This window comes from Crocuta crocuta, unplaced genomic scaffold (genome assembly GCF_008692635.1).
Source record: "Crocuta crocuta isolate KB4526 unplaced genomic scaffold, BGI_CrCroc_1.0 scaffold551, whole genome shotgun sequence".
Lineage (NCBI taxonomy): Eukaryota > Metazoa > Chordata > Mammalia > Carnivora > Hyaenidae > Crocuta > Crocuta crocuta.
Window position 1 is genome coordinate 2,344,918 of NW_027530969.1, and position 22,158 is coordinate 2,367,075.

The 22,158-nt window shown below is 41.8% G+C and overlaps 1 protein-coding gene across 5 annotated transcripts in view; it reads left to right on the forward strand.

Annotated features, from left to right (window-relative positions):
* Positions 1-22,158, forward strand: part of MSRA (methionine sulfoxide reductase A) — a 445,744-nt gene that overhangs the window by 277,536 nt on the left and 146,050 nt on the right. For all 5 annotated transcript variants that reach the window (XR_013336409.1, XM_077769707.1, XM_077769706.1 and 2 more), the window contains one exon: positions 12,375-12,479. Coding sequence is in view for 4 of the 5 variants with exons in the window: in XM_077769707.1 (XP_077625833.1) it covers positions 12,375-12,479 (105 nt within the window). In the remaining variant the exon portion in view is untranslated. The remainder of the gene's footprint in view (positions 1-12,374; positions 12,480-22,158) is intronic.

Consider the following 22,158-nt stretch of genomic DNA (forward strand, 5'->3'; position numbering starts at 1 on the left):
GTTCTGGCAAAAAACACCTCAAAGTGTGTGAAGGTCAGCCTCTATAATCAGCATGTTGGATACAGAAACTAGTCAGCTGCTCACTCCTAGATTGGTTACTCACTAGTTAGCTTTGTCTCTGTGAGAAACCTCCAGCACCACAAAGAAATGAAGAGTTGTAGTTTATTGCTTTCTTGAGGAATTTTCATAGCAAGTACTCAACCATGTTTATAGCATTCCTCTGAGAGAATAATCTCTGAAGAATGTGCCTGTATTACATACACGCCAGAGGATTATGAATTCCCCACTATGTCTCCCCATGGTGGGTTGGAAAAAAAATCACAGTTGTTCCAATAGGATTTTTTTTTCCACTTTTCAATCAATAGGATGCTTTTTAAAGCTTACATTTCTCTTTGGACACTTTAAGTGACTGATGAGACAAAAGAAAAAAAGCAAAGATGAAATGACAGTATAGACACTCCTCAAATCCTATAATGAACTCCACAGGGCACCCAATTTTGATGTATTAGGATTTTTTTTTATAATGAGTACATTGTTGGAAATCACATTTTCTGTCTGCAGGAGCTGGAGATGAAACTGAGCTGACATCTTACCTCTTTGTAGTTAATTAGCAAGAGGGAAGGAGTGTTTTGAATCTTGTATGGGAAGAGGGAGGTATTAGTCATCCAGTGCTCCCCCTTTCCCTTCAAACACCTGGATCTTTTTCTGTGCTCTTTGATTTGGTTTAACAGTTTGGATGGGTCTTGTTGGCTGGGAAAGATGAGGGGAGTTGGAAAATGGTTATTATTTAATGAAAAAAATAACTATAGCTGACTTCTCCCTGCCATCTTCCCTGTAGGATAAACAAAATAGGTCAGGTCTTTTTCTTTAAAGAGGAGTTCCTTACCTGGACCCAGACTGTAGGCAAAACCCAGGCTGTCAGAGTTTTTGTTGTTGCCTTATTAGCATTTGTCCCCATTGAATCCCCAGCACTTAGTGAAGTGTCTGGAACTGAGTAGGCATTCAGTAAATATTTATGAATTTAGTGAGTAAATAAAACATTATATTGACCCATACAGTAACGTAGTTAAGTTATGTTAGTTGTATCTAATACCTTTCTCTGGGTCGGTATGGTGAGTTTTACATAGAATTCAGCAGTTAGGGACAGAGAGGCAGGGCAGAGCATTTATATATAATTCCATTTAGGAGACTGATCCTTGGGCAGGTGAGCAGTGCTGGGGCCAGTGTGGACACTCATCCAGATGAAGGCTAGGCAAGTGGTAGAAAAAAACATCAGCACAAAGGATCCTCCAGTCTGTGTGTATTTATTAATATCAGATCATGTTCCCAGTCCTGGGGGATGACAGAGAAGAACCAGTGTCATGGTTCGTTTTCCCAAGGAGAACTCTGTGTACATGAAACACCAAGCCAGCGCTTGAAACAGTCAGGACTCAAGTGTTATAATGTGAGGGACTGATTCCAAGTGGAAGAAGGAGACTGGATCAGTGATGTTTAGAAGACAAAAATCATTTTCTGAGTACCCCCCTATGGAAATACCTGCTACATCGTCTACATACACCATCTCTTTTCATCACAGTGATCTGGCGAGAGACCTCAGGGCACCTGACTCAGTCAGCCAGCCTGGATCTGAGCAGAGCAGATCCCATTGGAGCCCACTGATTGTGCTTTTTCCCCTACATCATGCTTCTTGTCCAGGTCCTATACTCAAGGAGGGCTTCCTGGAAGAAGCAGCACCTAAGGGGACCTTGAGAGTAGGGGAGGGCTTTGATTTCAGATGGCTGGAGGGAGAGCAATGCAGGCTGGGGGATTATAGCAGCAAGGGGTGGGGATGGGGATATGAACTCTCTGGATCAGGGAGAGGGTGTGGGGAAAAGAGATTGGAGACATGGAGAGGCCTGGTGGCCAGGAAGGGCTCCTGTAGGCCCCTGGGCAGAGGACAGTTGTGGGAGAAGCAACTGAGGGAGTGGAGCACATCGACAGTGGTCAAATTCTCGGTTGTCTCAGTCACTTACAAGCTCTGAGACTTCAACAAGTTCTTCAGTCTCTTCAAGCCTTGGCTTTCTTATTAGTAAAATGGACATAATAGTATTAACCTTGCTAATTGCACTGGGAAGGTGGCTGTGATACTAAAATGAATTTGTGGAGCCAGAAGCACTTTGCAAATATGAAGTACTATGTCCAAATACAGGGGGTTTGTGGTTATATTGGGCTGAAGAGGGGGAGCTCGGAGGGTGTGCCACTAAGAGGCTTTTCCAGTTACAGCGTTTGATAGCAGTTCAGTGGTGGTGCAGCAGAAAAGAAGAGCTCCCTGTCTCTTTGCCTGTCCTTTTTGAATTCCCACTTTTGTTTATAACCATGGCCATGGCCTGGATGCACTGCCCCCTTCCATGAAGCACCCCTGACTTTTTCTGTCCACAATGACCGTTTCCTTTCTCTTGTATCTGATGTCTTGATAAGGATGTTGCCTGTTCACAAACACACTCTACCACACTGCCCTCTAGTCTATCTGTGAGCCATGTCATGCTGGGCCCAAGACCAGTCTCTGCCACTTAATCTTTGTATGACTTTGGGTTCTTTTACCTCTTTGCATCTTAGTTTCCTCCTCCAAAAAGTGGGTATTACTTATCTCAGGGTTTTTGTGAGTGTTAACTTCATGAATTCATATCAGGAGTTTAGAGCAATGTGTGGGGTTTAATAAATGCTACATTTATTAAATGCATCTCCTTTCACCCTTCCCCTCCTCATTCATTCCACAGATCTTTGTAAAGGGTGTTAAGTTAATTAAACAAGGTGGCCATAGACTGAGGTGGCTCTAATAGTGTGGCACCCACATAACCAAATCACAATCTAGTCCTGTAAGTACCTCAAGGTTATGAAACCAAAATGCTAAGAACAGCCAATCACAAACAGCCAACTAACAGCTTTAGCCAGTCAAATAATTTCCTTTACTTGCTTCCACAAGCTCTCTATATAGGTTTCTCCCCACCTCCTGTCTGTGGAGGGTTCTTAACCACTTCCTGTTTGTCGCCACCCTGTTTTGCACAGATGTTTGCTCAGATAAACACTTAGGATGTCCAATATGCTTCAGTTTATTTTTTTAATGTATATTTATATTTATTTACTTTTTATATTTGAGAGAGAGGGAAAAACAGTGCTAGCAGGGGAGAAGAGCAGAGAGAGAGAGAATCCCAAGCAGACTCCATGTTCAATACAGAGCCCAACGCAGGGCTTGATCTCATGACCATGAGATCATGACTTGAGCTAAAATCAAGAGTTGGACACTTAATCCACTGAGCCACCCCGGTGCCTCTAGTTTATTTATTTTTTTAATAGGGTTAATATCCTTCCTGCTTTCCTCTGTGCTCTCCCTCCCTCCCTCCCTCTCTCCTTCCCTCTCCACCCATTCCCATCCAGCCTGCTTGCCTTCCTTAAGGCCTATGGGACTCCCATGCACCTTCTGATAACTCAGATAGTGAGCACTGAGATTCAGGAGAGTGGAGGTTGGCGGCTGGTGGCTTAAGGGGTGCACCAGGCTCAAGGTGAGTGGTTTTTACACTTTAGTTACTATTAAGAATCACCTGGGGAATCTTGTAAAAATACGGATTCCCAGACCTTCTCCCCCTGCAATTATGAAATAACAGTGGCAATAGTAATAATAACAACACTAACCATACTATCATGAATAAAGCTAATATTGGGTGGGCTTTCATGTGTGTGATGGGCCACACTCTTCTAAATGCTTCCTGTGGATTACCAAACTAATCCTCACAGTAGTCCCTGAGGTGTATTATGAATATCCTCATTTCACAGATAAAGAAACGAAAGCCTAGTGAGGAAAGAGCTTGGTCAAGATCACACCGCTGGTAAGTGGCCGTGAGGCAAGCCCAGGAAGCACACCGTTGCGTGCTTCCTTGAGCTGAGTGGTGCCCAGCAGTCTGGGTCTAGACAGGAATGCTGTTGACTGTGATGTGTGGCCATGGCTGGATCACAACATGGGGAGAGGAATGAGCGGGCCCTGAGGTCTCTCATTGCCTTGCAGATACAGCGGAAGCCCTGCTTGATGCAGGGGGTACCCATGTGGCTGTCCTGTCTGCTGGGGGACGAGGTGGACGACCCCTTCCCTGACCCTCCCCACAGCCGCAGCAAACGGTCCCAGGAGCCCCAACACTGGGAGCAGGAACCATGTGCACAGGTCTTGTCTGCAGCCTCCTTTCCCTGTTGCCTTTTCACCTCCCTTTGCTTTCCTCCTCTCTGTCTTTGCCAAGCCCTTTCCCAAGGGCCAGGAGCTCTGCTCTCCCAGGCTGTTCTTTGCACCCTGGGACCTGGGAATCCACATAAATCATACAGGTCTGGGCTGCTCTGCTTGCCTTTGGAGCCCCTTTTGCTCAGGCCAGATGCCACACCCAGGAGCTCCTCACAGGCTCAAGCTGCCCTTGGCAGACAGTCCTGCTCATTCTCCTTATGGAAATCTTCTCTGCATGATATTTGCTCATGCTGTGGGCATTTCTACCATTTCTGCCTAGAATTCGGAATAGAACTCCACTCACTGGCTTATCACACCAGCTGTGTGATTCTCACCACTCGCGACTGCCGCCTGCTGGCCTGCAGCTGTTTGGCTTTGACCTGATAGAGGTGGCCTCACATATTCTGTCCTGGGGACAGTCGGGGGCCTTCAGCTCTTCTCAGTCCAGGTGGCTCTTCACTGTCTCCTGAGTACCACGGACTCTGATGCACAAAGGTTCTTGTCCAAAAGAAGTTGTTGACAGCTATCATGACATAGTAGGAAACAGAATCTCCAGGGAGGTGAGATTCCAAACTGCTTCCGGAGGCTTCTTTTTACCTGAATTAAGAACTCTTTCATTAAACCCCTGTCTTTTAGTTCTGATTCTAAAGTGAGGAATCACACTTGATTCATCACATTTCCTCAGAAGTGTGGGAATCTGGTTCCTTGCCTGGTGTGGATGAAGGCCTGACTACAGTTCCCATTGGGGCCAGAATGTGTCGTCTGGGACCTCACCTCAGTACCTGATTGAGTAGGTGTGGATACTTTGCTGATATTTCAAGAATGAATGCATGAGTAAAATCAGAATTAGACACTTACAGAGATAAATTTAGTTTGATGAACTGGACGCTTCCTTATATCATGTGTTTTCTCCTATGATTTAGTCTCTTATGGGGAAGGCGTCCCTTTTAAGAAAACACAAAAGGGAAATAACAATAGAAATCTCTTATTTATGTATAGAGAGCTTTACTCTTCCCCAGTACTTTCCCACATATGAGACCTCATTAAATCCTGATGAGTCTTCTGTCACAGAGGTTATTTTTTTTCCATCCAAAAAAGAAGACATGGGATCACAGTCAAAAAAGTGTCAAACTACTTGTTAGACCTATGGTCTAAATTACTTCTTGTGACTTTAATTCCAGTGTTTTCCCCTTCCACCCCAGCGGAGTAGAGAATAATTATAATAATATAACTTTCGATAATAAGACATAGAGAATTAGAGAGACTTCTATCCTAAGTGCCAGGCACTGTTCTAATTCCACATTTTGCAGATGAGGAAACTGGGGCAAGTTTCCCCAAGTAGATGAAGCAACTCAATAGATAAAGGGCCTTCCAAAATGAGTGTGGACCCCATAGGGAAGGCATGGCTCATATGGCAGGGAACTCTGATTTGAACCACCCTTTTCTTCTCTCCCTGGCCATGCCAAGGTTAGACAGTTGCTGAGGGGCTGACCCAGGATGGCAGCCCAGGCAGTGTGTGGCACCCGAGTGGGCGCTTCTCACGTGCACACAGCACTACCCTCTGCTACCCTCCCCCTGCCCTTGCATCTCACCAGCTTCTGACCTGTCTCCTGTTTTCATCTACTGGGCAGACCACTGTCTTACTCTCTCCTCCCTTCTTACTAGCTTGAGTATAGCAAACACTAATCACATGAACCTGGAAGAGTTGAAGATAATGTTTTTCCCATGGGATGGAAAGCCATGACATACGGCTTTAAAGATAGGCTAATTTATCTTGGGGTTCTCCTTAAAAACACCTGGTTCACTAGGCTTCCACAAAGCTCTAGTGGAGTGCCTGATTTTTCAGCCCTCCCCCCCGCCCCCACTCGCTGAACATGTCTTTATGTTTCTTCTAGGATCTTTGTCTTATAAGGAATGACTGCCCATAACCTACCTCTCTGCATTCATGACCTTTCTTTGGGGTCATGTGATAAGGCAACACTGGGAAGTGCTCAGAGAAGATATTAGTCCTTTTCATTTCAAGATATTTTTGAACAACAATGTTAAAACCCTTCTAATGCTGCTGCACATTGTTAACAAGCATGTTTGCATATCACATCTATCATGCTATTTGCACGATGTTATATGCAGAAACAGCTCAAAGTATTTTTAAGATATAGCCTTTTATCTCTGGAAGCACCAGAGAGTATTTGCAGATTGGTCCCGGGTATCAAATTAGCCTAGCACATTGGTGAGTTCCTGGAGGCATGGGCATTTCTGTAAGTGGTTCCTAGCCCCTTAATCCTTTTGATCATTTGCACTGTGTATTTTTACACAGACTCTTGTACTTTGGAGAAATAAAATAAAGAAACTTAAAGGTGAGTTTGACGAAGGCTTCTCCCCACTGTTTGTCAATGCAGATGGATCTTGAATTTTAATGGTAGCAGTTTCTTTTAAACCACCAAGCTTCTTTAAACCTCTCTACAAATAATGTCCGTGCTCAGATTATGTCTGAAAGTGTTTGTGGAAATCTTTCCTGACCCCATATTCCTACCACAAAAGAAGAGCCTAATCCTGTAAAATAGTCTTGACAGCCTGGATGTCAATTATCCCACAGCTGTGATTTCTCATGTGGGCCACTGCCTCTATGACATTTGCTGCCACTTGGTGACTTCAGCGGTCTACAGTCAGGAGCCTCACTTGTGGGCATAGAATGAGATCTTTACTGGCTGGCACCTCACTAGATCTTGGTGCTCACTGGCTGTGGGATGTTGTGTGAGAAAAGTTACAGAGAGGACTTAGTTGCCTCACCTTTAAAATGGGGATCACATCTCTCTTATAAAATTGTTGTGAGAAATATTGTATGCCCATGTTTATAGCAGTGTTATTCACAGTAGCCAAAAGGGGAAAGCAACCCAAATGTCCATTGACAAATGAATGGATAAATCAAATGTGGCATATCCCTCATTTTGGAATGGAATATCACTTATTCTTAAAAAGGTAGGTTGGGGCGCCTGGGTGGCTTAGTCGGTTAAGCATCCGACTTTCGCTTAGGTCACGATCTCACGGTTCGTGGGTTTGAGCCCCGCATCGGGCTCTGTGCTGACTGCCAGCTCAGAGCCTGGAGCCTGTTTCAGTCTGTGACTCCCTCTCTCTCTGACCCTCCCCTGCTCACGCTGTCTCTCTCTCTCTCTCTCTCTCTCTCCTAGAAATAAATAAAAACATTTAAAAAAAAAAAGGTAGGAAATTCTGACACATGCTACAACATGGGTGAACCTTGAGGACATTATGCTAAGTAACAGTTGCACTTTTCTGAAGTATCTAGAGTGGTCAAAGTCACAGAAACAGAAGTGGAATGGTGGTTGGCCAGAGGTTGTGGGTAGGAGAAAAATGAGGAGTTAGTGTTTGATGGATACAGTTTCAGGCTTGCAAGATGAAAGAAGTTCTGGAGATGGATGGTGGCAATAGCACAACAATGATAATGTGCATCGTGCCACCAAACTGTGCACATAAAAGATGGTTAAGATGGTAAAGTTTGTTATGTGTATTTTTCACAATAAAAAATTTGGAAAAAATTTGTTACGAGCATTCAAGAATGTTGAATAGATAAAGTGCTTGCCGTTTTATCAGACTTCGGTGAATGGTAACATTTTTTACTAGGGTTAAGACATTGTATTTTAATGGTCACATGATACTTCATCATGAGGTTATACCATAATTGGTTTCTTTTTAAAAATTTTTTTAAATTGTATTTATTTTTGAGAGAGAGAGAGAGAGCGGGAGAGGGGCAGAGAGAGAGGGAGACCCAGAATCTGAAGCAGGCTCCAGATTCTGAGTTGTCAGCCCAGAGCCTGATGCAGGGCTCAAACTCATGAACCACAAGATCATGACCTGAGCTGAAACTGGACGCTTAACCGGCTGAGTCACCCAGGTGCCCCAATTGGTTTCTTTTTTTATTTGACTTTTGGATTTCTTATAGTACTCCACCATTGTAGTAATGATGAAATGATTTTGTTTTTTTTGCATGTACATATCTTTTCCATTATTTGGGGTTGTGTCTTTGAGACAGATTTTCTGTATCACTTATTGGAGGTGAGTTAATCTTTGAGGCTCTTGATACATATGTCTGTGGTGGTCGGTCATTTATACTGTCACCACCCAAGTAAAGATGCCAGTTTCATAGCCTCCTCATCAGCACTAGGTATGCTTTTAAGTGGCTTTACAAAATGTAATGAGAGATGATATGTTCATGTTCCTTTATTTGCTTTTATCACTAAAAATGTTGAGTATTTTTCAATCTTATTTACATTTATTTCTTCCTATATGCACTGCCTGTTTAAATTTTTTGCCTGTATTTCTAGTGTGGTTTTCTGTGCTTTTGTTACCAAATACATTTGTCATGCTTGTTACACATTGTTGCTATTTTTAATATTTATTATTTTTAAAAATTTTTTTCATGTTTATTTTTGAGAGAGAGAGGCAGAGTGTGAGCAGGGGAGGGGCAGAGAGAGGGACTCAGAGAGAGAGGGAGTCACAGAATCTGAAGCAGGCTCCATGCTCCAGTTGTCAGCACAGAGCCGGACTCAGGGCTTGAACTCACGAACCATGAGATTATGACCTGAGGTGAAGTCAAACACTTAACCAACTGAGCCACCCAGGCACCCCACTATTTTTAATATTTAGAGAGTTTAATTCTTATGTAATTAAATCATTCATGTAAACATTTTAAAATACAAAATAATAAGATTTTAAAGTAGAATCAAAAGCATTTTACAATAACATGATCATTATACTTAATGTATCTTCTTCCCATAAATTCTCCCATAATTCTTTTCATACTTGTTAATATAAAATCTGTTTGATTGCTTACATACATGACTGTAGTATTTGAATTAAAATTATGTAAAATGACCAGTTCATTTAAAATATAAATATATATTTTTTAATTTATTTATTTTTAAATGTTTATTTATTTTTGAGAGAGAGAGAAGAGCACAAGGAAGAGAAGGGCAGAGAGAGGGGGACAGAGGATCTAAAGTAGTCTCTGCACTGACAGCAGAGAGCCCAGTGTGGGGTCTCAAATCCACGAACTGCATGCAAAATCACAACCAGAGCCGAAGTTGGACGCTCAACTGACTGAGCCACTGAGGTGCCCCTAAATATATTTTTAAAAAGTAATAAGAAAAATAAAAATATAACCCAATATAAAAAGGATATTACCAAAATTAGAGCAAATAAATTAAAATTATTAATAAACATGACTTTTTTTTACTAATAATTAAACTCTTTGGAAATAAAATGACAGGATACTATTGTCTAGCTATAAATTGATAAGAGTTAAAAACATTATAATAGTGACTGAGACTGGCCTTGAAATATACTGCCAATAGGAAGAGAAAATTGGGTCAGCTTTACTGAATAGCAGTAAGCACTAGATATCAAGAAACTTAAAAATGTTTATAAGTATTGGTTTAAAAATTCTACTTATATAACTACAGTTGAGGCAGTCTCGAAAATGTGGAAAGATATTTATGTTGACAGACGAGAATAGGATTCAGGGGCGCCTGCGTGGCTCAGTTGGTTAAGCATCCAACTTTGGCTCAGGTCATGATCTCACGGTTCATGGGTTCGAACCCCACATCAGGCTCTGTGCTGACAGCTAGCTCAGAGCCTGGAGCCTGTTTCGGATTCTGTGTCTCCCTCTCTCTCTGACCCTCTCCTGTTCATGCTGTCTCTATCTCTCTTTCTCAAAAATAAATAAGTAAAACATTAAAAAAATTAAAAAAAAAAAGAAAATAGGATTCAATCTAAACCCTCAATGACAGGGAATGATTGGATAACAGTACAACCATCTTTGGAGTGTTATATAGTCATTATAAGTAGCTTTTTCTAAAAATTTTAGTGATATGGGAACATACAATATTCTGGTAAGTGGAAGAAAAGCATGATGCCATCATTACAATAAAGCAAATTGTGCATGGTGTGGTGGTGGTGGTGGTGGTGGTGGTGGTGTGTGTGTGTATGAGCACACGTGCACTTGTGTGTATCTGGTACACATCCAAAAGAGTTGTGTAGAAAATGTTGCTAGGACTGGGGCACCTACGTGGCTCTGTTGGTTAAGTGTCTGACTTCAGCCCAGGTCATGATCTCATAGTTTTTGAGTTCAAGCCCCACATTGGGCTTTGTGTTGACAGCTCAGAGCCTGGAGCCTACTTCAGATTCTGTGTCTCCCTCTCTCTTTGCCCCTTTCCCGCTCATGCTCTGCCTCTCAGAAATAAATAAATGTTAAAAAAAATTGATTTTAAATGTTGATAGTACTTATGTGGTCTGAATATAACTCATGACTTTTGTATTATTTTTTATATTCTGCACATTTTCTAAGCTTCGTATTGTTTGCAAATTTTTATTTCTGCCATCAGAAATAAACTTAAATATTAAAAAAGGTTAAAGATAATGCATAGATTTTATTTTCTGTTTTTTGGATTCATGTTCACTTTGCTCTCTTTGCTTTGTTTATTGGTCAGAATCCTGGATAAAACACCAGAAGGTTTTTAGAGTATGGTCCAGAAATTCACTAGTTCTGTATGAACTTTGGCAAAGCTAACTTCTGTGTATCTCAGTTTTCCAAAGGTAAAATGGTTGAGAATTAAGGTGAGATTACCAACCTATGGGCAAACATTTTTGCAAACTAAGTCGAAGGTTCAAGGGATTCCTGGACCACTGTAAGGTCTGATAATTTGTTATGACTCAAAGAACTCACTGAGAACAGTTCTCAGAGTTACAGTAGGTCAGGGGAAGAGTATGGATCATAACCAGCCAAAGGAGGAGATGCATAGGGCAGGGTCTAGAAGGGTTCCAGTGCAAAGTTTCTGTGTTGTCTTCCACTCAGTCAGGATGTATTACCCTCCTGGCATCCATGCATGACAATATACAAAGAGTATCGCCAACCAGGAAGCTCACCCATGCTTTGATGTCCAGAGTTGTTATTGGGGCTTCATTACACAGGTGTGATTCATTGATTGCCCACAAGGTTGAATTCCGTCTTCGAGTCAGCTAATGCTGTGTGTTACCCAAAGACCCCACTCTCAGCACAAGGTTGGTCTTTCTGGCATGGCCAGCCCTGAACCTAACACTGTTGGGTGTGGCCAACCCTACCCTAAGATTCAGAGCGGCCAGCTTCCACCCTACAACTGTTGGTGCGGCTGGCAGCACTTTAAAGAAGGACATTCCTATCAGATAGGACATAAATTACCTTCCAGAGGCCCAACACAAAGGCCAGATATATCTTTGGGCAAGGCTAAATTCTTTACTACATATAAGGTGATTCGAAGGAGATGGAAAACATATTTAAATATAGAAATGATATGTATGGAGGGTTCTATTTCTTACTACACTCTAACACTGTAAAATAAGGCAGGGCATGAATTCCATAGGTACAAATGCTCCTACAAATACCCACTTCCCTGATCTACAGAACCTTGGGGACCACCTCTGAGAACGGGCCTGCTAACACAGACACATTTGCTGCAGCGGTTGTTTACTGCAGAGACAAATTAGACTGACAAAACACTTACCACCCCGCTGGGTATGTGAACCTGACCCATGCCTCTGTGTTAACAGCACAGCAAATATGTCCCTCCATTAACGAATTTATCTGATGCAATATAAGCCTGCTTGTTACAGGTTTCTTGATCTGGCACCATCTCACTCTGTTCGTGCAGCTACGCTTACTACATATAGCACAGTGTGGTGATGATAAAAATAAATTGGCTCATCCCCCTCATGGAGTTTCAAACCCTGAGCACTATGTCAGGTTGGATGCCTAAGGTTTCATAAGAGTGAGATTAAAAAAGAAAGAAAGAAAGAAAACCCAAGTTTGTTTTCTCATGAAATTAAAAAAATAATTAGAGCACAATGACGGGAAGTCATCATCCTCAGGAAGCTTGCCAGAGGACAACTGTGTGCTCTTATGGAAAAAGAACTAGTGACAGACTTACTATGAAAGCATTCGCTAACATACAGTTACACTCCCTCCCTTCCTTTGGAGGAGGGAAGAATTTGAGCTTTTGTCTGGTGGTTTTTTGGAAACGAGTAACTTGTAGCAAATTGGTGTTGTCAGTAAATTTTGGTTGTATGTTCTGTTTCTTTCAAGGAAAAACTGGCCATGCAGAAGTAGTCCGAGTGGTGTACCAGCCAGAACGCATCAGCTTTGAGGAACTGCTCAAGGTCTTCTGGGAGAATCATGACCCGACCCAAGGTAGATGAGTGAGCCAGTATTTAATTATCTTACTAATTACAGCTGGGATAATTAGTGTTTGAGCTGCATGGAAGAGATGAACCTTGAAATCACACAGGAGCTCAAGAATATGATTGCAGACATTTATTGACGGAGAAGAGGAGGGGCTGGGGAGCAACCGGGAGAGAGAATAAAGGCGCAGCCACAGTCTGCACTCCTCCCCCCTTTACAGCTGTCAGGGGTGGGAAAATTCCCACAGAGAAAGACGCCAGACAATAGAGATTCGTTCACCTTTGATTATTGCATTATTCCTCCTTAATGCAGTCTTTTGTCTACAAAATTAAAGTGTCTTTCTAGCAGCTCCAAAGTTTTCCTGATTTATGGTTCCTTTATTTCCCTGAATTTAGCCTTTCTTATCTTTTGACGTTATCAGGCTTTTTTTTTTTTTTAAATGTCTGCGGGTGATAAAAAAAAAAAGAACATAAAGGTAAAATGCAGTATTCAATGGGTCCACAATGCTTGGGTTATTTAAATATTTCATTTGTCTTCTTTGAAATTTGCTATATGGAGACATTAATATGTTTGGGCTATGAACAATGGTGGCCAGAAATTTTATTTGAATGCACACACAAGCAAAAATCCCCTGTTGGCAAATATCATTTGTAATATTCAATAACGAAGCAATTTCCAGATTTCATCCTAACAGCGTTACAAGCACTGCCTTGCCAATATGATGATCTGATATTATGAGGCTTATGAACTGAGAAGTCCTATATAATAGATGTGATTTTCACAAATCCTGTTCATTTACCAATCACTCTATTTCACAAAAATATTTTCCCTTTGGTGTCAGGTTTTTGTGTAGTGGGTATGCTATGTTGGCTGTTTCCGAAGAAGGGATGTGTTTTTCCAAATGTGCTTTGTGCTTTGTGGTTGAATTTTAATATGGCCCCAGCAGCACAGGATGGTAGGTCCTGAGTTCTGATTCCTAGAATCGCTCAGTGCCTGGGCAATTTACTAGAGGGCAAAAGTCAGAGCTAAGGCAAGAATAGCAGAATGATTAATGAGCCAGGGTACTGCAGGTACAGAATCCAGGCAAATCCTTCAGGGTGGGTTAGGAGGGAGGCCAGGAGCAGGATTTCCATTATAGTGAAGTCTGGTGTGACATAGGGGCATGAGTCCCTAGTGGGAGAGTGATAAGATATGGGGCAGGGGAGGTAGAAGACTGGTAGGCATGAATACTATAATGACAAGGTTCAGATGTCACCCCAGTCTGGACTACTAGACTGGCCTATCATATGAGAAAGGCAGGCCTAACAAACTCAGGCTTGGCTCAAGCAGGAAGCTCTGACAGTGAGCATCATAAATAAGAGTGATGATAGCCAAGAGCTTGTGTTGGTGGGCCTTTGATCCAGGTGGAGCAGGCATTTGGCTCTCAAAGCCAAGGGTCATGGCAGATGCCGAGAACTCTAAAATTCTCGGTGGAGATACACATTAGGAGCCCAGGCAAGCCTGAAGTCATATAGGAGACAGGCTTCCCACAGGCTCACAAGGTTGGGTATGTGTATGTGGCCTTGGGCCTGGCCATCCACAATGTCCTGTCCTGATAGAATCACTTTATGCTTAGCCCTGCCAAGCTTTCAAAGAGGGTAAAGTCTGTCATGCACTTCTGTCTCCTTTCTTCACTTAACTTCTTAACTGTTTTATCACATCTTTACCAGCACATCTCAGTTAATTAAGTCACTAGTACCGGCCCCTGAATCTTAGAGGGAATTCTACTTTTAAAAGAACCTCTTGTTCTCCGCATCCCACACATCAAATTTGTCTCAACTGCACTTCAGCTCTCTTTGAAATTCTGTGTGTGTTGTTTGCTAATAACAAGGTACCACAGATCCGGTGGCTTAAACAACAGTAATTTATTTTCTCACAGTTGAAGAGGCTAGAAGTCTGAGAGGAAGGGGTTGACAGGGTTGGATTTTTCTGATGCTTCTCTCCTTGGTTTGTAGATGTCCACATTCTCCTGGAGTCCTCACATGGTCTTCCTCCACATGTTCTTTGTCCTAATTTCTTCCTATAAAGATACTGGTCATATTGGATTAGAACATACCCAAATGACCTGATTTAATCTTAATCTTTAAAGACTCTATCTCCAAGTAGGATTATATTCTGAGGTACTAAATGTTAGGGCTTCAACATATAAATTTGGGGAAGATACAGTTTAGCCCATGACACTGTTCAGTAAAGTAATAGCTTGGTATACTATTCTTCCAGAGGTATTTTGATTCTAATGGAGGGTTTGTAGATTCATAGACTAGAAGGGACTTTAGAGGTCATCTGGTTAATCTTCAGCTTCAATTCTGTAAGTCAAAAGATAAAATTGCTACTGGCAGCATTCACAGACAATAGGATTTGATTGTTAAAGACGTATTTTTTTCCACTGATATTTTAGACAAATTATGCATGGGCAAGAAGTGTTTTTCTACCCATGCATATGTCTGTTTCTACTTAGAATAGTGCTTGATGCAGTATTGCTGCATCTTGATGCAGCTTGATACAGTCACAGATATTAAATCACAAGATATCTGAACTTCCTACATTATTACTAAGATTACTTTTGTTGGATAGTTTAGTGTAATGGACCATGGTAATAATCTTTTTCTGCATTCCAAAGTTTTCCATGATACTTCTGGAACTAAGGTGAAAGGAGTTATCACATGACCCAAGCCTGGCCAATCACAGTATCTTTTCCTGTTGTCAACTGTGTTTGATTCAAGGAATGGGCATGGGACTCAAACAGGACCAGTTGGAGTCCTTCTCTGTGACTGTTGTATGAGAGACAAAGGCGTTCTCCCTTTTCTGGGAGTGCCAAGGCAGAGGTGATCTGTATGTGGAAAGAGCTTGTCCACAGGAGAAGCAAGGGGGGAAGATGGGCAGAGACACTGAGAGACAAGAGATAGGAAGAGAGAATCTTCATGAGACTGAGGTCCTCTAAGTATGAAAACTACTAGGTACCTACCCCACCTTCTTCATCTTTTTTTAACTTAAGCTAGTTTGTTGGGTTTCTGTTACTTGCAACAACAACAAAAATTTGTGCTTCGCCACTCATTCAACTTAATAATTGTGCTTAGTATCTTCAGTAACCATGTTCATGGTTAGCCATGACATCTATAAATTAGAGGTTTAAAGCTATTTGGTTAATAATTTTGTCATTGCCTGAGACATGAAGTGAATGACACTGAAGATTGTTTTCTCAATACCTGTTGGTGGTTTGATTAGGGGATTCCTTGGTAATTCAGAATGAAGAATTGGGGTTTAAGATTGGAGATTCATGACTTGAATATATACCAAATCATCTCAATATTTCTAAACTATTATGAAAGACTGTCGGTCACTAATGACACTTATCATGTATCTACTCTGTTTGTCAGGCACTTTGTTAGGTGGTACTAAATCACCAACTTGTCTGTAAGATGCAGCAGTATCCAGCCTCTTGGCTGACGCACAGAGAAAATAGATTTCTATAGGCAGAAAATAGTTTAAGCCAAACATAGTGAGATCAAATGAGCCTTCAGAAAAATGTGTATAAGACCAAAATATTAACCTGAAATCATTAAAACAAGTATATGTTAACACTGGAACTTTAAAAGCAAAAACATAAATTCAGAAGAACTCAAGTGTCAATGAATTTAACATTGCCAAGGAACTCAGAAGGTCCAAAACATGTAGTCACATGTACTTTTTCTGAGGTAAGAATCTGAAGCCCACTCCTTGAAGGATGGTCATGAAGCAGGTGAACTTGGCCATCCCAACACAACTTCTAAATTCTCTGCTTGAAGTCACATGGCGACTCCTGTCACTTTCCTAGTTCAAAGTATCCCAGAAAAGAGAACCATCCAGTAGAAGAGAGGAGGGAAGGAGAGATGTGTAAAACTGACTGGTCTTACTCAGAAAGTGGATATTTCAGAAGACAGCACCATGTTGGCTTTGGGGAGACTCTTCATCGATAAAGCAATAACCAAATCTACATTGTTTTCCAAAGCAGGAGTGATTCTTAAAACTGTGTAAAGAATACTCTTGCCTCTGCCAGAGTTGCTTATCAGCAAAAAGACAAAGCTTGAGTAAAGTTGAGAAGACATTGACCTTTGATGGGAAGATATGCTCAGGAAATACATGATTCTTAACAGAAATACAGCTCAAGAGAAATGTATTTTAATTAGCATGCTGAAAGACTTTAGTACTTTGTTTATAGAGTCATTAAGCATTTGAAGGGGTCGCTTAAGTTTTTTAGTTATGTCTTACTTCATTTTGTGAGAGAAGCAATATCCTAGAATGATATTTGCAAATGTGGAGACCCTTTTGAATGTTCAGGGTTTACATGGTAGCAATGGCATGAGTTTAAGCATAAAGTCCCCTTTCAATTGAATTAGATCTTCATGGCATACACTAGACAGAGAAAATCCTCCATGTCCTTTACTGCCTCAAGGTACTCTCACAGTATCTGCCCTGATGTCAAGAAGGAACTTCCCATGGTCTGCAGTTTGGAAGGGAGCAGAGCTGGTAAGAGAACTATCAGAAAGTGTAGACTTTGGAAGATATGGGTGGGGGGCAGAGACCTGCTATTTCACAGCCAATAGGTAGTGGGTCCTGAGAGAGTGATACTCAGTGGATTAGCTTCAAGTGAAGTAACAGACCGAATAGTATCATTATACATTTGGCCAGTAATTGGAATAGTCTTTTCTCTTAATTTACCAATTACCACAAAATCTCTATTTTGCCAAAGCATACAGATACCACCGTTTAACTAATATGTCTTGTTCCGGCTTTCCGTCTTACTCATGGGACAAACATGGTCCCTCCAGGCTTCTAAGGATAGACTGGAGCATGCTCACTCCTGATTATATGGTCTCCAAACCCCCCAGTCTCCAGGCAACACAGCAGAGCCTGAGATTTAGGAGATTTGGGATCTGGGCCCACCTTCCTCCTTCCTAACTGCATGACCTTAGACAAGACACTTTATTCAGTCTGAGCCTCTGTTTTCTCATCTGCCAGAAGGGGATAATAATGTCTATACTGCATAGGTCATGGGTTTTCATAAGAGTTAAATGAAATAATGTGAAAATAACTTGAAAACGGTCAAGTACCATGCAAGTGCCAGGCATTGTTCCTGTCTTCTTCAATACAATACAGTTTCACTGGGTTTATTTAGTTATTTTTATCTTCACGATTTCCGTGGGAAAATATTTACCCTCTCCCTACAAAAGCGTGGGTTTTCTACCCACAAAGTTTCTTTTGTCTTTCCTGTTAGTTGAAAAGATTTCAGCATTGTTGATGTTGTCATTCTGTGATGAAACGGTTACTGTCTCTGCCGCTGGGGGTGGTGGCTGTGAGGCTGATGGGCAGGTGGTTCCTTAGATTTGTCGTCATCCAAAGAAGCAGATCGCATCCTTGCGTCTCATGCTTGATCTGTGTCCTGCCTAGCACCCTCTATGCATCAAATACACCATTTCAGTCCTCTTCCTGCACAGACCCGTACCTTGGGCCAAGCCACAAGGACACAGGTGCAGAATGTAGAGACATTTCAACTTCATCTCACTTGATCCCTCCGTCTGACTTCTCAGTTCCAACCTGCTTTATTCTCCTCAATCCTGGGAGAAGGGATGGCAACATTTTCTTTCTTTCTTTCTTTTCTTTCTTTTCTTTTTTTTTTTTTTACAAATAGTTTATTGTCAAGTTGGTTTCCATATAACACCCAGTGCTCATCCCCACAAGTGCCCTCCTCCATGCCCATCTCCCCTCTCCCCCCCCACACCCATCAGTCCTCAATTTGTTCTCATCATTCAAGAGTCTCTCATGGTTTGCCTCATTCCCTTTCCCCCACCATTTCCCCCCTTCTTCTCCCCCATGGTCCTCAGTTAAGTTCCTCCTAATCCTCCTATATGTGCAAACATATGATATTTGTCCTTCTCTGCCTGACTTATTTCTCTCAGCATGACACCCTCAAGGTCTATCCATGTTGCTACACATGGCCAGATTTCATTCTTTCTCGTTGCCATGTAGTATTCCATCGGGGATAGCAACATTTCTAAGCACCTTTTATGGACCAGTCTTATATAGATGTTTTAGATTTATAATTTCATTTAATCCTTACCACAGCCTTATGAAATGGCATTCATTGAAACTCCATTAACAGAAGAGAAGAAATAAGGTTCCAAAAAATGGACAGTCTTGCTTGGTGTTGATGGCAGTATTTGGACTCAGCTTCACCTAAAGCTCAAGGCTGTTTTCTTTCCCCTTTGTGAGAGGGGTCCAGACTTCCAGACTAGGGGGTCCTCTTCCAAGGACAAATGATTTTATGGATCCCCCCATGCCCCATGTGATCTAGCTGCATTCTTAGTAACCTTTTTAAAGCAAATATATTAAGATGAGACTATGAACTTAATTACACTTTAAATTGAATGCTTATTTTATTAACCATCACATTGTCATGTACTTCTGGAAAAATACAAATGCCCACACGCATAATGCATTCTACAGACTCCAGGCAATGCCTGCCGCATGATTGGATTTGTGGACCTGTTATAGTAGCTCCAGGCCTTCTCAGGGGACTTGGCTATAGGGGGGAGCTCCTCCAATTGGCTCCTGAGGGAGCAGTGACCCTTCTGCAGATGCCTGCTGGCTGAGACTGCTTATTGACCCCAATATCAATTTCCCCACTTCTGTAGGATTAGAATTTTAGTTAGATCCATAGCCACTAATCAAAACTAAATTTCTTCGGCTCCTTATGGCTAAGTATGGCCATGTGTCAGAAATCTGACTGCCAGGGAATGAGCACACATGATAGTTGCAAATTCTAGGTTATATGTACTTAGAGCAAGGAGTGTTATTTTGCTTCCTCCCTTCCTACAAGTTGCCTATAAAGGTAGTGGTGAACCAGCTTGGACCACATGGATGGGGGCCCCACACTTGTAATGGAGGCGCTACAAACTAGAAGGCTCCAGAGTCGCTATCGCAGGCTGAACTCCGTGCAAGAACTATCTTCTTTAACCTATTGTTATTTTGGTTCAGTTAGGCTTTTTTTTTTCCTTTTCTACAACAGATGAACTTATATCTTTACTAAAATACCCTTCAACTAGAAGCTAGTGATGAACTCCCAGTCACTCTTCTGAAGATCTTAATTAAAATGTTTCCTTAATTAAAGTATCTTTAATTAAATCTGTTAAGAGTATGGACCCTGGGGTTAGAGGAGATATGGCTTTAACCAGGTCTGCTGTGAACTAGCTGCATGACCTGAGGAAGTTACGGCATGTCACCAAGTCTCATTTCTCTCTGTCTTTACTTGAGCGCCTGGGTCTGAGCTATTATTATCTCTCATCTGGCTGCTACACTAGCCTCCTGACTGGCCTGTCTTGCCCTTTCCCAATCCAGTCTCCTTAATGACCTATTAAAAACACATTACAAAGTATGTCCCTCTTATGCTTAAAGCACTTTGCTGGTTGCCTGTTTTTGGGGAGGATAATATACAGACTCTTTACAGTGGCCAGCCTGACCTAGGATTAACTGATTGGCACTCACTTGTGCAACCTCAGCACATGCACCTCTGGGTACCCCCACCCCACCCCCACCCTGTGCTCTATTTCACTATACATCTGGTGCTGTGCCCTCCTTCACTCCATGCCTGGAAGACACAAGTGCTTTCTTGCCCCAGGGCCTGTACCTAACTGCTCACAGTCTGCCCACAGCTCTAAGCATGACTGGCTCCTTCCTTTTCTTCAGCTTGAAGTGCCATATCCTCAGAGAGGTCTTCCCCGACCCACCCTAACTAAAGTAGTACCCCCAGCCCTCACTCCCAGGTTTCTCTTGTGTCCCTAACACCTATCACAAGGTGGGGCAATCTAACTGTTCACTTGTTGACCAACAGTCTCCTCCTCTAGAAAGTAAGCTTCGAAATATTTTATCATTCAACAAATGGATGGAAACCTCCATTTTCCCATCTATAGAACAGTTCTTACCCCATAAGTGTGTGTTGGCATGTATGAGGAAATGTAGTCTGTTGTGTGGAAGCCAGTGCTGAGCAGGCTAAGCATGTCATAGTTAATAGCCACTGACATAAGTGCCATTTCACCAGTTTTTGCTTGTTTGCCTTGCTCCTTCTTGAACCCCAGTATTCCTCCAGGTTTTCTCTAGCATTTTCCCCCAGCTTATGTTCTAAATACATTTGACCATTTCCTGTGCTTGGTTCATACCCTTTATCTTCAATCAACTTCTCAGCACCCCTTTCCCTCCCACACCCTCTCTCCCTTTCCCACAGTGAGGCCCCAGTTGTCCTCAGAAAGCTTTGTCTAACTCTCCCCAGTGAGACATAATCTCTATGGTATTAGCCATATTCTCTATGGTATGAGGCCCCAGGACTATACACCCTGGGCCTGCCACCTTAGCCCTCAGAGTCATGAGTAGAGGATTAATGGGGCTCTTCAGTCTATGGTTAGAACTAGAGATACCCCCCTCAAGGATTCTTTTCCATTCAGTGTCCTTGCCTCCCACATCCCCCACCCTAATGTCCCAACACACTCAACATGAAACATTGCTTTAGGTGGGTTATTCCCATGAAGCTCGAGAATTGGGGGTGGGGTTTTCATTTTCAGCAGGTTTGCTTCATAGCCTCCTTTCAGGTATATGGTACAGAAGAAGCTCCCTCATGCTGTCTAGTGGGAAACATTGATTGCAGAGAGAAAAAAAAATCATATTTCCTTCTGCTTCTCATCAAGTTGGCAATTACATGCTGGTGTTCATATATTTGAACTTGCCAAATTAATATCTGAACTTGGTTGTGCTGACCCTTTTAAGTTAGTTTTTTTTTTTAAACAAGTCACCAGTTTTGAAGGACTATCCTTTTTTTAGACCATGTACAAGGAATCTATCATCTGCAAATAATTAGACAGTGGGAATTATATTGTATTGCTAATGAGCAGATGTGCATACTTATAGTGGAGGAACAGCTGCACACATATAAAATGCAAAAACGACCCAAACCCGGCATTATGAATTCTGAAAGGGATTTCATTCTTTTAAGAATTTCAGAAACAGAAAAAAATGAAACAAAGCATTTAACTGATATTTTTCTTTATTAATTGTTCTTTCAATCGTACTTTTCCTTGCATAACATTATCATACATGTACATAGTATCTTTGCTATTTGCAAATGTGCTATTTGCACTTTTAAATCCCTCTCTCATATAATACTATAGAGCTTATATTTAACATTTTTCCTTTGCCTTTCTAGTTCTGTAAGGCTTTGGTGCCTCCACACTGAAGGAAAGACTCTTACCAGGTGTTTTTTCTGGGCTAGGCATTGTACTAGGCACTTGAATGCATGTGATCCCAACCTGTGAGTAGGTGGCTTTAGACCCATTTTACAGATGAATAAACAGGCCCAAAGAGGTGAAGAGATTTGTTACAAGGCAGCTATTGTATGTGACAGAACCAGGATTTGGACCTAAGGGCTTACTTAATTCGAAACCTTGTTTTCTTTCCACAGTCCTACATTGTTAAACATTCTATATGAGGCTGTCACCAACAGAAAACACAGCACACTATGAAAACAGCAGAGCATTATTCAGTGAGAAGTTTCTGTCCTCTTGAGCTCCTTGTAATATCCATTACATTTTTATAATCCTGTTAAGCATATGCAGGATGAAGGAGT